The sequence below is a fragment of the Crotalus tigris genome, unplaced genomic scaffold, assembly GCF_016545835.1.
Source record: "Crotalus tigris isolate CLP2741 ecotype Arizona unplaced genomic scaffold, ASM1654583v1 scf7180000024396.1518868, whole genome shotgun sequence".
Classification (NCBI taxonomy): Eukaryota; Metazoa; Chordata; class Lepidosauria; order Squamata; family Viperidae; genus Crotalus; species Crotalus tigris.
The window spans coordinates 865,409-882,547 of record NW_024100564.1 but is presented as its reverse complement, the minus strand read 5'-3'; the positions used below and the strand labels follow the sequence as shown (position 1 = coordinate 882,547).

Sequence of the window (17,139 nt, the reverse complement as noted above, 5' to 3'; positions counted from 1 at the left end):
GAAGCAGCTCTTTCCAACAGCTTTCTCTTGGACCCACCACATAGCTATAGTGCTCCCAGATTTCCCTCTACACTCTCAGTATTTTCTCTTGCCTGTGCCAAGATGCAGTCATTGTGTTTGTTGATGCGTCCATGTACTTTGTTATAATCTACTCACAAACACAGCTGTCTTATCCTAATGACATAATCCATCTGAAGAGTATTTATTTCTATTACAATACATACATACAATGTACACACAAACATATTGTTCACTAGCAGTATATCAGTGCATCCTGCAAAGCCAGATTCTAGCCTCTGTCAAATTATCTGAAATGTTATTTATTCATATTCATTGCCTGCTTTTGTATTACACACACAGGGACACAAACACAATTCTGCCCTGTTTAATGTGTTACAAGATTTGTCCATCCATTCCTACTGTAAAGGATGCTTCATAAGATTGGACATATATGTTGACATGCAGTTGCCACTTTCATTTAAGTCCCAAGATAGATTTGAAGAAATATCCACTTAAATGACGATGAACAAACCAACAGAGAAAGAAAAACTGGTGATAAGTTGGCATAGAATGGGGTAAGAAGAAGGCTAATTTTAGGTTAATATCTCCACTTGTTGCTTTCTTTGCATTGCTCAAATTACTTTAAACATTCATTGGGAACATATTTTGTGAGATTTGGTAGCCTCACCTTGAATCATGATGAGACCTTGAGCATAAACACCAAAGTCTCGCAATATGTTACTGTTCTTGAATGTACAAGATTTCCATGTTCTCACAAGAGACTTCAAAGATCATACAACCTAAATGATCTCATTAGAGGCTTGCTATTTAAAATAAATACAGATTTGAAATAGCTTTTGTGGGATGGCAGACAAGGTTTAAGGAAGGAATTGATATTTTGACATCCCAAAGCTGCAGATTGTTAAGTGAATGAGCAGTAATTTGAAAAGAAACACAGTTCCAATTCATAATCCATTGTGTGCATAAAGACTAGAAGTAAAATTAAAATCTGTAATTTCAGAGCCAGAAATCCAGTCTTGTCCTGTCCCATTATTCAAATCCTAAAATGTAAAATGTATTGCTTATATATGGAAATGCTAAACTAAGCTGGTTAAAGATTCTCTATTAACATTGCCAAAAGTATTTCTGAAACAGCTTTTATTCGCTCTTGATTCCCTACCATGGGACTCCTCCCCTCCTCTCCCCCCCCATCATGGAAGTGACTCAAATGTTACAACTCCCTCAGATCTTACAGCTTGAAATAGCAAGGCAGTTGATTAAAGTCAACAGTAAAATGACTGTTTTAGTAATAGCAGTGTAGGAACTTAAGTTGAAAGTTTGGTTGACACACATAGAAACCAAAAGGATTAGAGTCCACTTCCAATCTATATTTGCATTCTTAATAAATCCCAGCTGTATATAAGAACACTATGCTAAGCAAACGATCTTCAGTAAGTTATTACAGTAAATCAAAAGAAGTTGTTGATAAGTGGTTGTGATGATCATCTCGATAGGAATTGTGCTTAAACAGAGCATTTCTACTTGTACCTTGTAGTTATATCCTCAGTACATCTTCTTTGCCCAATTCTGGTTCAAAAGATGTCTATCCATATTCTAGGTTCTGCATAGGCTTAACTGTGGAACAAACCAGCCATTTTTGCTATTTTCTAGCAACTATCATCTAAGTCTTCCTTACCCCAATCCAACATTAATTAAATTAAACATTTTTTCGTATTTATACATTTGGATTGTTCTGTGGTCTCTAAATAAATAGGAAGTTATCCTTTATCAGGACATTTGAGAAATTCCTTTTTCCTTTCTGGATCCTTTGGTTCCATAACTATATAGATAGGGTGCTCCGCTTCTCTAGGCAGCAAAACTTCACGTTCCTGCATGTAAAGTCAGATTGAAATTCTTAGAGCAATTCATATCCCAAGTAAGGAGTTTTATCTGATGCTGAGAAAATCAGCTTCAGCCACTCATTCCATCTGAACTCAGCTGGCTGCTTTCCCAGAGTTCCCACTATGACTCCTGTTTTATTACTGGTTTTTTTCTCATTCTCACTCTTCTTTATCACTTCTTTTCTTCCACAGTTACAACCTCAGATTTTCTGACTAGGTTGAGCACTGCTTTTAAAAACCTTTCAAGTCTGGCATATATTTATACTCCTATCCACACAATTTACAAGCAAATATGTGTAGATTGTGTCTTGAATTTCAGATTTGATTGCCAGGATTGTCTCAGGTCAGATAAGATAAGGCAGAGTTTAACTGGAGTGGGGGAGTTTTAGCTCTGTGGTCACTAAGATTTGCCAATGTCTCGATGGCATACAATCAAGCTATAGAGAGGAAAAGTGCAACTGTCTAGCAGTATTTGACTCTTGTTCTCCTATTATAAATCTACTATACTATTTAGATTATTAAGTCAAAAGATTACTTATTTGCATTAAATAATAGTCAGAGCCATTTTATAGATGCCTATCTATGAATCAGCCTGTTCTGTAAGCTAATATAATTGCTGCCTATCACTGGGCAGAAGTATGGGGCTGTTATCAGAATCGAATTTGGATAGGAAGGAAGATCAGGATTTCAGCCATATCCTGCAATTTCCATGTCTGTCTAGTTCTGAATGTGTGTGGTCTACATGTCAAATAGTAATCTTGGTGTATAATGGAATGGGAACTAATTCAGGGATGATTCAAAGAATATTTTATGAGCTAGTTTCATAACCTGCTGTGATATGCAATACACTTAATTTTTTCATGTATGTTCATTATATCAAATCTTGAATCTATTGCAAAAACATAGAACTCAAGGGGTATGGTCTAATTTAAGGAAAAAGGAGGAAATCCCCATGGACCTGACCCAGGTAATTCAGGATCCAACTCATAGGGGTGGTCACACACTTGACCTAGTGTTTCTCTCGGGGCAATGGAGACATGATCTGGAATTAAGGGGAATAGAGATCTCGCCCTTGTCATGGACAGATCATTTCCTATTGAGGCTGGACTTCAGAGCATCACTCCCCCATCGCAGGGAGATGGAGCCGACTAGGTGGTTCCGCCCCAGGCGCCTAATGGACCCAGATCGGTCCCAGGAGAAGCTTGGGGAAATACCTGACTCCCTTGTCCACAACTCGTCCGGGTCCCTGGTTGCGGCCTGGAATGAGGCGGCGTCCAGGGCCCTGGATCGAATTGCGCCTTTGCGACCTCTCTGTGGTGGTGGTCCCCGGAGGGCGCCTTGGTTTACTGAGGAGCTCCGGGAGATGAAGCACCACAAGAGACGTCTAGAGCGACGTTGGAGGGCCAGTAACTCTGAATCTGACCGATCACTATTAAGAGCCTATCTTAGGACTTATTTAGTGGCGATAAGGGCGGCAAAGCGTGTTCACTTTTCCGCACTTATTGCGTCCGCAGAATCTCGCCCGGCCGCCTTGTTTAGGGTGACCCGCTCCCTTCTTAAAGTGGAGGAGGCGGAGGAACCCTTGCAGGGGAGAGCTGAGGAGTTTGTTCAGTTTCTGTCGGACAAAATCGCTCAGATTCAGAGAGACCTGGACTCCGACTGGACAGTACCAGCCGAGTTGCCAGGGGCTGGTCTTAGTCATGTTATCTGGAGCGAGTTTGAGCCTGTGACCCCTGATGAAGTGGACAAGGCCGTGAGGTCAATGAATGCCGCCACCTGTTTATTGGACCCGTGCCCTTCCTGGCTGGTTTCTGCCAGTAGGGAGGTGACACGAGGCTGGCTCCAGGCGATAATCAACGCCTCCTTGATGGAGGGGTCTTTCCCGCAACCTTTAAAGGAAGCGGTGGTGAGGCCCCTCCTCAAGAAGCCTTCCCTGGACCCAGCTGTTTTGAAGAACTTTCGTCCCGTCTCCAACCTCCCCTTCGTGGGGAAGGTTGTAGAGAAGGTGGTAGCATCTCAACTCTTGTGATCCTTGGATGAAACCAATTATCTGGACCCTTTTCAATCTGGTTTCAGGCCTGGCTACAGCACTGAGACTGCTTTGGTCGCACTGACCGATGACCTCTGGCGAGCCCGGGATAGGGGTTATTTCTCTATCCTGGTGCTTCTTGACCTCTCAGCGGCTTTCAATACCATCGACCATGGTATCCTTCTGCTTCGTCTCGGAGAGGTGGGGGTGGGCGGCACCGTATTGTGGTGGTTCTCCTCCTACCTCTCTGACAGGTCGCAGTCGGTGTTGGTGGGCAGACAGAGATCGACCCCTAGGCACCTCGATTATGGGGTGCCTCAGGGCTCGGTCCTGTCCCCCCTCCTTTTTAACATCTACATGAAACCGCTGGGTGAGATCATTCGGCGACACAGTGTGAGGTATCATCAGTACGCGGATGATACCCAATTGTATATCTCCACCCCGTGTCCTTTCAGTGAAGCAGTCGACGTGATGTGCCGGTGCCTGGAAGATGTGAGGGTCTGGATGGGGGTGAACAGGCTTAGACTCAACCCTGACAAGACCGAGTGGCTCTGGGTCTTGCCTCCCAAAGGCCAACTGGATGGTCCATCTTTAGTCCTGGGGGGGGGGCAAATTTACCTCCCTCAGTGCAGGCACGCAACTTGGGTGTCCTCCTGGACTCACAGCTAAATCTGGAACAACATCTATCGGCTGTGGCCAGGGGGACCTTTGCACAGGTTCGCCTAGTGCACCAGTTGCGGCCTTATTTGGACCGGGAGGCTTTACTCACAGTCACTCATGCCCTTGTCACCTCAAGACTGGATTACTGTAACACGCTCTACATGGGGCTACCCTTGAAGGGCGTTCGGAGGCTGCAGTTGGTTCAGAACGCAGCCGCGAGAGCGATTGTGGGCGCGCCAAGGTACGCCCACGTGTCACCTATCCTCCGCGAGCTGCACTGGCTTCCTGTGGGTCTCCGGACGCAATTCAAGGTGTTGGTTATCACCTTCAAAGCCCTTCATGGCATAGGGCCAGGTTACTTACAGGACCGCATTCTGCCGCACAGCTCCCAGAGACCGGTGAGGTCCCATAGATTGGGCCTCCTTCAGGTCCCGTTGGCCAGACAATGTCAGCTGGCTGGCCCTCGGGGAAGGGCCTTTTCTGTGGTGGCTCTGACCTGGTGGAATCAACTTCCTCCTGAGGTTCGAACTACTCCCACCCTGCCGGCCTTTAAGAAAGCCATTAAAACTCTCCTGTTCCGGCAGGCCTGGGGCTGATGTCCCCGGGGGGGCGGGATATGATCGGACTCGCGGTATGACTGGATTATTTTATTGTTTTACGACTGTTTTTAACTTTGTACGCCGCCCTGAGTCCTTTGGGATTGGGCGGCATATAAATATTTGTAAATAAATAAATAAAATAAATAAATAAAGGGTCAGTTATATCACTGAGTCCAAATGCTGATAGGTGGACATCCAAATCAGTGCATCTCAGGCAAATGTCTGGCGAGCTTCCAATTAAAGATAACCAAGCTCACTATCTCTTTGGCTAATTGGTTCTATTTTCAAATTGCTATTTTTGTTAGGAAGATTTTTCTAATACTAGGTCAGATTTTGTCTCTCTGCAACTGAAATCTGGAATGAGAAACAGCAAACCTTAAGCTTTTTCTGTGTGACATTCCTTCAGATGTTTGAAGTGTTGGCATGTCTCCTCTCAGACATATTTCCATGCCAAACATATTACCCCACAGTAGCTGAATTTACACCATACACTTCATTGTCTTTTTGAATTAATCCATTTTTGGGGATTGCATAATTCCTCTAAATATGAAACAACTAATTTAATCCAAATGTACATAAAACACCAAAAATTCTAGTTAATCTAGCTTAGCATGTTGTGCAAATGCAAGCATGGTTTAATTAATATTGTTCAAACCTATCCCCTCAATTCCTTGACAACTGTTTTCCCTCAACTGTCTTTCATTACTGGAAAGAAGTTGAGCTGGGAGAAAACATTTCTGGGATGAGTGACAAAAAGGAAGAAATGATAGAAAATAAGGAAATTCCTGTAGTCGCTTGTAATGTGCTCCTTTGTTAATAGACTCCAGTATCTGGTTTCTATGTGACATGAACATAATATCAACCTTGAACATACTATCCATTTTCCCAACAGACCCCGAATCCCAGAGAAAGAGGACAGTACAGAATGTGCTCGATCTGCGGCAGAACCTTGAAGAGACCATGTCCAGTTTACGGGGCTCCCAGGTAACTCACAGGTGAGATCTCTGCTCTTGGTTCCCTTTGCTCTTGACTAAAACACTGAAGTGACATTTTGCCGGATTAGTATAAATCAGTTGGCCAATTTCTGTTTGACCTTTTATAAAATCAAAGGACAAAAGCGCTAGCATGGCTCAACTAGTAAAAAGCAAAAGGTACCTCTATCCTAAAGGTTTAGGATTTTGAAAAGCTGCCATTAGAAAGGCAGCTGCCCTATTTTCCATATATGCTGTTCTTTTCTGCAGATGCTGATTTTATAAAATTATTCAGTTCTTTTAATTAAGAATCAGTTCTGTTCTTTAACCTTGGGCTTCCTCTTTTCTGCATGCTGTGACTTGCGTTAATGGCATTAGGATGTATCCTGATGTTGACAGCAGTGAGATTAGCCTATGTTCTGATTCAGAAAGTCAAGGCACATTTATTCAAAACACCAAATACTGTATAGTATTTCTAAATATAGAACACTATGGTGTATAGAATACACCAAACTCTAACCCTGATGTGTTAGGCTTGTTTTGATTTAACCTGATGTTTGATCTCAGCTGCTACAACTTAGTCTTACACATGAATCAAACTGTTATGGTTAATCAACAAACCCTGGTTAAAATATTTGGTTTCATTATGAATGAATCCTCCCAGAATCCAGTATCTTGCTTCATAAATAATCTTTGTAGTCTTAAATGGTGATGGAATTGTGAAGTTAGCACACAGAGCTGGAATCGTAGCACTCCCGTTCCTCAGACGAGCTTTGGCAGCAGCCTCTGGGTAGTAAAACTTTCCCTTGGCTCCCTATGATCCAAATGAGCTAATGCATGACAGCAGCTTTTTGGACCTCCAATGAGCAAACCACAGCTATGTGTCAATGTAATTTGGTGGAAAAAATGGAAGGAATTGGCTGGCAAGGTGATCATGGAAATGGTGATCAGATTATTTTTTTACCATCTTAGGGAATGGGGAAAACATGGTTACCATCAGCTCACTTTTTGTGCTCAGTTCTATATTTTAACTCTCTGGTATCCTAAATTACATTCTGAGCTGTTCAGCAGAGTGTGGATAGTGACCTTAATAATACATCAACACAAAAAGAGATGCTTACCCATACTGTCTGGCAATGTGAATTTAACTTCTTTCTCAAGAGCTTGTTACCCCCAGTTTGAGTTTGAAATGATTAAAACAGCTGGAATCATTTGAAAATAAATCCAGAGATTAATGCAGGTCATAGATTGTGTATGCAGCTCACAGATTTTGTACGTGTGTGTGTGTGTGTGTGTGTGTGTGTGTGTGTGTGTGTGTATTTGAGTGAACTTCAAGTAATAACTGACTGCTTCTCTAAATGCAGAACTCCCTCAGTGTTGCTTAATGGTGTCTTAGTTTCTGTCCTGTTTTTCTACCCCACATCACAAAAAGGGATTCTGGTTCACAATGCAAAATAGGAGTCTCACATTGACTGCCTCCCTCCATGTGAGGCGAGAGCTGGCAAATGAGATCCACCCAGATGAGTCACTGCAGCACGAGATCCAGCCAGGGAGGACTGCTGGGCTGCTTCCAGTTGATTTGTTTAGCTTAATGTGCAGAGGTTGGATCAAGGGAGATCGCTTCAGGGAAAGAATCCAAGGCGTTTGTTACTTCTATAGAAGGCTTGTTTTGAGAGAGCTCGGCTAGGCAAGAGGAAAAGCAAGGTGAAAAGTATATGGATCTTGAGAGATGAGAAGATTCCAATATAACAGAATCTCTGTGCATATCATTGGCTACAAATGTGCCTTCTGCCAGATAGATTCAAGGCAATCAGTTTCTTTAAGGATGTTTAACAGCTGCATTTATGCTTATGCCCAACAGGAAGCCAATCATTCATCCATTCATTGCTTGTGATGTATACAAGAACTAGAGAAGTGGTTTCTAAAGAGTAGCTATTTTAGTGTCTTGAAGTTGAACCAAGAAGAGTCTTGTGACACTTTTTAGTCTAACAACACAGGTATTCATAGACTGCGATCTCTTCTTCAGATGCAAGGCAGGGATACTCGCTGTCTGTGAAAAAAGCATTTGAAAGGCATACTGTATCTTTAGAATGAAAAGATATGCATAGGCAGCACTATGTGTGCATAAGCCTGTGACTTGAGATGTATGTGATATCCTTGATGAAATGACTTGCAGTCCATAAATCATAAGTTAGTCTTTAAGGCCCACAATGCTTTTCTTTTTGTTGTTTCTGAAGGAAAGATTAAACTAATGTTATAGCCAATAAATTCAATGATTAAAGGACATATTGTACAGTGGTAAAACACACTATCTCAAATTCAGATTATAACTTATATTCTTTCACAGTGGATTTCATTGTTCTAAATTCATTTGGCTGTAATCACATAGCAGTTTCTGTGTATTTGTTCTGTGTGTCAACTAGTCTTCAGATGACAGGTCAATGAACAGTGGTGTCTATTACTTTCTTTTCGGTTTTCATTTTAGATATTAAAAGTTCTTAGATCTAAAATCAGTGTGCTACACCCTTAACAATATTTTTTCAATGGAATCTTCTCTCTCTGGATCATTAGGAAATAGCATCGTGAAATTCAATTAGTCACAAGAAATAATAATTAAAATTGAGTACAGTGAATCTTTCTCCAAGGATAATGAGTAAATAGTCAATATTATTCATTTAGAACTGCTCATATATTGAATAGTAAAAGAAATGTCAATACTAAACAGCATGCATGTTGAGGTTCCTTTGCTAGTTTTCTTTTTGCCCTGGAACCCTCAAAGCTTTTCCTGAATAAGGCATAAAGTCTTCACTAGGCTTCCACAAGCACAGCAAGAGAATGGTAAAAACTCTCTTTGAACTTTATTTCTCCTCTGCTTGCACCAGTATGCTTTCATATATAAAGAAACTGTTAGAGGGGAATAGCTTAAAGCCTTCCAATTGATAAACTCCTTTTCTTTATATAGACATTTTATTTATCTGAAGAGTGTTCAATCAAATGTGAAGTACAAAAATTTATCATGTTCTCAAAAAAAAATAGGTTTAATAAATAGGAAAGAGATGCAGTAGCCTTTGCTACATGATAAGCTGGAGATATTATTAGGTTGGAGATATTGTTTGAATGAACAGTAGTTCTTTGCTAATTTAAGTTACTTACTTGAGAAATTAGTGCAGTAGAAGCATTAGAATAATAAACTCCTGTTTAAAGTGTTTTAATACATTTTTCTCAAGGCTGATGTGTTTCCCTGAGGAAAACCTGATGGTTAATCTAAATTAACCTTAAATTAGGGATATGATATTTCATTATATATAGCCAGGAAATATTGAGGAAGTTCCTTTGGGGAAAAATGACCATCTGGGTGTGTGTACATCAGTACATTGTACAAAATAATATATCGCTTTGAGCTATGAGTTGGCACACCCATGCTTTTGTTAAAGGATTAAACCATTTAGAAGAATATAGTCCATGATCAAAATTATAGTGTGCCAAAAGTAGGCAAAAATCAGTGGACTCTAAAGAACAGGGATAATATTTAGTAATATAACACTCATATTATTCAAATTTTGCCCTTTATCTTAAGTTTTAATGTGCCTGCAAAATTAAGCCATTAATGAAAAATAATTGAATCTTGAATTGAACCTACACACTCAATATATGCTAAGATGCTTCTTAAGTGTACACACTTTAGAGTGCCGTTATGTAAATATTCCCTGCAGGTAAAGTGTTTGCTACCATAAGTGTCAGACTAGAACAGCATGTGACGTTCTCATGCCTGCATACAGGAGTTTACTTAACTAATGGTTAGACTATTTTTGCATTATATAAGGGTTAATAGAACTCAAGAGGGGTTGGACTTGGTCCATTTGTGGCTACCTAGAGACTCTAAGCTGATTCCTGTTTTGACTTCAGTCTGGGTTCTGCCACTCCTTCTCATAGCTATCTAAAATTATATAACAGATGTGGATAGCCTGTAGTTCTTAGAGCTGCTCCTTAATGCCTTTAGTTCCTTCGCTGTTGAGTGCTACTGAAAATTGTAATCAACACCCTAAATAGGTTTTACAGGGATTTAAAAAAAAATCAAGAAAACATTCAGACTCCCTTTAACACTTAGGAAAAAGTGAAATTCCAGACCTTGACCACAAGATAGAATCCTCCCTGTTTTGCATTACTGCTCACTGCCTGCAATTCTTCATTCCTCAGACGATACTAAGTCTTGTCCACTCCTGTCAGAAAGCTTCAGGACAGTTTCTTGTGTCCTAAATAAAACTCATAAAATAGCCTAATTATTCCCCTCCACCCCCTATATAGCCAGAGTCACCTTCCATGAGATGAGTGGCCATATAAATAAATAAAATAAATATAATAATTGTTATTAATTTGTGCTAAAGTAACTTTTGGTCATTGAAGAAACACATAAAGTAAATAGATTTTGAGAATGGTGATTAATATTCTATCCTTCATTTTTTCTCCCAAAGTGTTATATTTTGCTACTTAAAAACATGTTATGTATGAAATCTAGATATGCTAGTTTTCCTGGTATTAAAAATTGTTCCAAAAAACTTCTACCATTTGAAGGCAAGTAATCAACCAGATAGAAGAGCCAATTTAATGCACAACATGATGCTGCAAAAGCTTATGATATCCTAGTGGTATTGCCTTGCTAAAATCAGAAGATAGATGGAAAATTAAGGAATTCTCCTATTGAGAATTTGGAGTGTGCGAACTTTACTGCCAGGCTGTGAGACTGAGCTAAAAGATGGTCCTTCAGAAGGAAAGCCAGGGATGTAGAATAGGCAATAGATATTCATGGTGTGAATTTTTGCCAGCAGGAGGCTCTCCTTTAAAGCTGAAGTATGTAAAAACAATTTATAATACTTCTAAGATGTGATTTTAGATTGCTGTAGGACACGGGTGTCAAACTCGCTGTGTCACATGATGTGTTGCAACGTATGTGACTTTTTTTTTGCATTGCTGGAGCTGGAGTGGGCGCGGATTCCATATGATGCAACCGGCCCGTTTGACACCCCTACTGTAGGAGCTGTTCTCATTTCTGGGAAAATACACTAGTTTCAATAATTGGGGGGAAAATATAGCAACAAGATCAGAAGATATGGAGAGACCTGGCTTGTAGAATCACCAAGAGTCAGAAATGACTGAATTAATAATATCATCATCATCATTATCATCATCATCTAGATATGTCTTCAACTTTAATAAGAGTACATGTACCACCTGAGGAGCATGGATAGAAATTTATTTTTAAATGTGATATATTTTTATTAGCATTTAATTTCAGTTCAGTCATCTAAGCTCTGTTATTAATGTAATTATTGAAACTGTACATGCAGGCTTCGTGGGCTGCCTCCATTTCTTCCCATGTCTGTGAATCCATTCCAGATACGGTTTCAATTATCAGTTTGTATTTGATGTCAGGTGATGGGTTTATTGAATCTAAATGGAATGCATGCCTGGGAGCTAGAATATCAGCAGGGGCCATTAACTCTAATGCTTGCCTTTATTTATAAGGGAAACATAATGTTATCAGCTGGTTTGATCATGGTTTCATACATTTTACACACCAGTTTCAAACCTACTTTTTATATCACTGTCCATGGTATGGTATGAATTAAGAGGAATACTTTAATTGCAGGTTATTATTCATGTGAATTCATGCCACAGCTATTTAAAGCCTGTGATTAATACCGTAGTTATTAGGCTCCTCACTAAGAGATAATGATCTGCACAGGTTCTATTGATAAGGCATAATGATGGTTGTACAAAAGGTTTGGGTGAAAGAATAGCTTAGCTTCTGTTTGTCCCTTTGTAAAAGAATAATGTCAATGTGAAGATGCATTTCAGTACTAGCGAGAAGGAACACTCTTGCTTCATTTCAATAATATAAAAGCAAAAGATTCAAGAAAGGCAAAAAAAATCCCAACACTATGGCAAACGTATGAGTCACTGTGTGTGAGTAGGGCAGGTATATAAATTTGTTGACAAACAAACAAACAAACGAACAATGTGTGCTTGTTATTCTTCCCAAAAAATCATAGATCCATATATAGAGATACTAGAAGCTAGCTTAAGTGAACATTATGATAAAGAGTTATCAGTGAATGTGTACCATATATATTTAATAAATCAATCAAAGGTGGCCCTATGACTTAATATGGTGAATTTTCACTCTCATATTTAAATTGGGATGAAGATTTTGGGTTTTTCGTTCCTTCTGATAAAATCACTCATTTTCTTTGGTGAATTAACAGGTTGGAAGGCTGAATTGTAGTTCCAATGATAAGTTGCCCAACCCTGTATATATAAAGAAATTATCAGAAAAATACAATATCACAAAGGAGTGCAACTTCCTCACAGCAGGGGGCTGTAATATTTGATGCATTTGAAATTTCAATTTAATTTCTCTAGATAGAAACTATAACAAATCTATAAAAGGACATATGTATTATCACATTTATAACTCTAATGTTATCACATCAGCAGCTGCAGAGGGTAGATTTATAAGCCCAAGAAAATCTGTAGCTGCTTTAAAGACAGGTACTGTGTTCACATCCACATTCTTTCTAAAGCACTAAATACTTTATAGTCCTGTCCAAAGCCTTAGAAAGTATCTGCTCTATTCCCATAATTAGACACAAAAATATGAACAGTTTGCAGACAAAAATTTGCAGCATCCATTGTGAAATTGAGCTCCACTAGGCAGTTGAAATTTTGAAGATGAAGATAAAGATAGAAAAGCTTTACTAAATTAGACCAATGGTCTATCTAATACGTTGTCCTGCTTTCCTCAGTAGCAAACCAGGCAACTTATGAGTAAGTCAGAGTTTTATCAGGATAGTACTCCAACAATTAAGCTCTGCAGGTTGGAAATATTGGGAATTTTAGTCCCAATAAATATGGAGATACAAGGGTGGAGAATACTATTGTGCAAGAGAGATTCTTAGGATTATTATGTGAACATTGCAGTTCTTGTTGCAGTCCTAAAATGTCTGTAAAATTCTCTGACACTACCCTCCTTCCTTCCTTCCTTCCTTCCTTCCTTCCTTCCTTCCTTCCTTCCTTCCTTCCTTCCTTCCTTCCTTCCTCCCTCCCTCCCTCCCTCCCTCCCTCCCTCCGGATTAAATAGCTTTTAAGTGGTGCTTCCCAACACTACGATCCTGTGATTTTAGCTAGTGATATTAGAGCTTTGTTTGTTACCAGAACTGGCAACCTACAAGAAAGTGAAAAGCAATAGCAAATAAGCTTAAGAGTGTTTTCTTTGAACTTCCAGAAGCTTAGAGCAAAAACAGTGCTACTGTCTGATTAGGGTTGCTATATTGGAACAGCGGACTGAAATCCAAGCAATCACTAGAGGGCAGTAAAGAGTTAGCCTGCTGCCATCTACAGTAGTGGACATCTGGATTTTTGGAGTTCAAATCTGATATTTTTCAGCCTGCACATATACATACAGTGCATAGTTCTTGGTTGGGGTTATAAATGCAATCAAATTACTAACATAAAAGTCTTTAGGCGTTGATAGCTCCAACCAAACTTTTAGTACTAAAAAGAAACCAAATATGTTGTGGCCTGCTGCAGGGCTAGTGCTACTTATGTGACATTTCTCAAAGAGGGCACCCTAGATAGAATGAAATGGCAAGGAGAAGTAGGCTATGGCTTAGTGCAGGAGACAGTTTCGGTGCTTATTGATCAGGGTGAGCAGTACAATGGAAAAGAGCAGGTAGAAAAATGGGTAACATACAATGCTAACTGTCTATACCCCTTCAATCCCAAGAGAGGGCCTTGAGTTGGTACTGTTGTCCTTTCTTGAAAATCTTGGGCATGAGAACTGGGCTGCTCTCTTCAAGATAACTCCCGACTCTTTAACCCAGTATTTCTCAACCTTGACATGGTTAGGTGGGGAATTCTCAGCATTGAAATCACATGTCTTAATGTGGTCAGGCTTGAGAAACACAATTTCAACCCAAAAATAAGGTTCGGAAAAAGGCTCTTTCTGGGAGGTTTGCCTTTGTAACTCAGACAGGTCTACTCCAGATTTTGAGAAATGTCTTGCTGAATCTCACCTCTCATTGGTCTAATTTCCCGCCTTTCTTTCTTCCCTCTTTCTGCAGCTCATTGGAGATGACGTGCTATGACAGTGATGAAGCCAATCCCCGCAGCGTATCTAGTCTGTCCAACCGTTCCTCCCCTCTCTCATGGCGATATGGCCAGTCTAGCCCACGCCTGCAAGCCGGAGATGCTCCTTCGGTCGGTGGGGGCTGTCGCTCAGAGGGCACTCCTAGCTGGTACATGCACGGGGAACGAGCTCATTATTCTCACACCATGCCCATGCGGAGCCCCAGCAAGCTCAGCCACATTTCCCGTTTGGAGCTGGTGGAATCCCTTGATGCTGATGATGTTGATCTTAAATCTGGGTACATGAGTGACAGTGACTTAATGGGCAAGACGATGACTGAAGATGATGATATCACCACAGGGTGAGTACCTCAGCCCTCTAGAAACACCAGTTGACTATTTAAAATTAGGCTTGATGTTCTGTATATAGTAATAGCCAAGGCAGATCAGAACCATGTTGACAGATTATATTTCTGCATTTTTTTCTTCCCTTTGCTATGCAACTATTTCACTGGCAGGTTAGTGATAAATACCCAAGACATGCAATAGAGCCAGATACATTTGTTGGAATATATATATATATATATATATATTATATATATATATATATATATATATATATATATATATATATATATATATATATATATATAGTAGACAGGGATTTAGATAAAGACATTTATTGGATTATTACTTCCAAAGAAAAAAGGAGCTTGTCCAATGTGATACTGTTAGAGCAGATTAATCCAGATGGATAAAGTTTAGTGATTATATGGAACACATGTTTCTAATCAAATGTTTCACTGACAATGATATTTTCAAGCCTAAATACTTTACTTGAAGTGAAGTAGAACTAAATGTCTATGCAATATTTTAGGACCAGTTGTTTAGCAGCTAACCATTCTGGTAAACACAGTTTTAGCTAGTGAGCATTTTTAAAAGAATGAATAACACATGATTTGTCTTGCACCATGTGGTAACCACATTGTGGCTTATTAAACTGTGACTGGGTTAACTGAGCATATTAATCCATAAACAATAAGTAGCTAAACTAAAAACAAAGAAACCATAATATTGCTTAATGTCATGTATGAACCAAGTTGTGTAAACATCTTATAACTGAAATTCTATCTTTTCTGTCAGAAATTTACTTGCATTGTTTTATTAATTCTTTTCTCCAAGCGCCATATTTCTTACCTTTTAGGAATGACAATGGATGAAGGAATCTGGGTAAAATAAAATAAAAAAGACTCAATATTTACATATTTTACTGTTTTTAACTTTTAAACTGATAACATGATCTTTAGGGTTGTCTCATGGATATGTGTCATACAGATACTGTATATATATATCCTGTATATAAACTATATGGAGTCTGACATAAAGATTTAACTAATGTTGCATCATTTTTAGCATCTGGTATCTGGAAAAACATATCCTAAATCATCATCTGAAATAAACAAACTTTAAAGGGGTATTAATAGTACTTTGAATTTTGTACAAATTGTATTTTCCTCCATTGCATCCCCTGATTTTATGATATTTGATAACATTCGTTAATATAGTGTTGAGTGCAATAAAACTATGTGTTAATTTTAATATTGTTCTCGGTGTTGGGTTGATTGTAAATGAAGGGTCTTGTTTTTCTTTGGCTGATACCTCCTGTTGTCAGAGAGAGATGGATGCTAATATAGTGAGATATTATGTCATACATTTTCCATTTAAAAGTCCCAGAGCTCCATCAAGTGAAGGGATGTAGACATGGTCCTAAAAATACATATTATAGGAAATTGTGCTGAAGAATCCTTGTTGATTACAGAACTTTGGTCTACAGATATGATAATGACAAGTTTTGAATCCCGTTATGAAGCCTCTTAACATTGCTATTATTAGAATATAGAATAAACAAGCTAATCACTAATACAGATCAGACAGAAATAGGCAATGTGTGACTGAAGTGTGGTTTTCCTATGGGAACATCAAGAGTTCTTGTGAAGCAGTGAGTAGCTTTGGGTAGCCAACAGATCTTATTCTTGATCTTTGCTTGTAAGTTTTCCTCCTCTATGAAACAAAAATGCCATCTCTTAATTTCTGGAAAAAAATAATAGATAACATAGTTTTCATCTAAAACTTCTTGCTAGGAAAAAAAGATAATCAATGTTTTCATCATCTCATGCTACTCATTATCACACTTAAAGTCCTGAATGGATGGTGCCTATTTATCTCTCCTTGAGGATATCTGCCCAGCTCACCAGCTTGAACAACATGAATATGAATTAGGTTCCTTTCCTTAAATATTGTCACCTAGTGAGACCTTAGAGATATGTCTCCCCTCTAGGTGTCCCAGCTCTGTGGAACTCAAGCCCTCTTGAAATCTAGAAAGTGTCTACCCTTTTGATCTTCTGGAAGGCTGTAAGCCCTGACTGTTCCCCCAGGTAGTGGAGTTGATGAGTGTTATGGCACTGGGATGGGAAATGTGCTTCTTCATGCATGAGTGATGTGATTGGTTTATTGTTTTTATTGGTTTTGTTGTGAGCCAAGTAGTACTCTGACATATAAGATAAGCGGCCATATAAGTTTTAAAATAAATAAATTATTATATTATAAAAGACAGTACCTTAAAAATGGATTATATACAGTATATATAAAATACTCTTTTTATAACTATTGCATTTGTCTTCTTTCTTCTTCTGTTTTCCCTTTTTTGTATTTGTTTTTTAAAAGAACAAAGAAATAAAACAAACTTCCAGAGTAATGTTTAAAAAAATTCATTTCTTTTAAAACAGCTGCAACTTTTCAAAATTAAGAATCATAGAAATGTGGGATTTGAAGTAATGACTTTGCTGCTGTGTTCT

At 39.0% G+C, this 17,139-nt stretch overlaps 1 protein-coding gene across 6 annotated transcripts in view; it reads left to right on the top strand.

Annotated features, from left to right (window-relative positions):
- The window catches only part of NAV1 (neuron navigator 1), a 249,828-nt gene that overhangs the window by 132,249 nt on the left and 100,440 nt on the right, over positions 1 to 17,139 (top strand). For all 6 annotated transcript variants that reach the window (XM_039329353.1, XM_039329352.1, XM_039329354.1 and 3 more), the window contains 2 exons: positions 6,082 to 6,184; positions 14,281 to 14,646. In XM_039329353.1, coding sequence (XP_039185287.1) covers positions 6,082 to 6,184; positions 14,281 to 14,646 — 469 coding nt within the window. The remainder of the gene's footprint in view (positions 1 to 6,081; positions 6,185 to 14,280; positions 14,647 to 17,139) is intronic.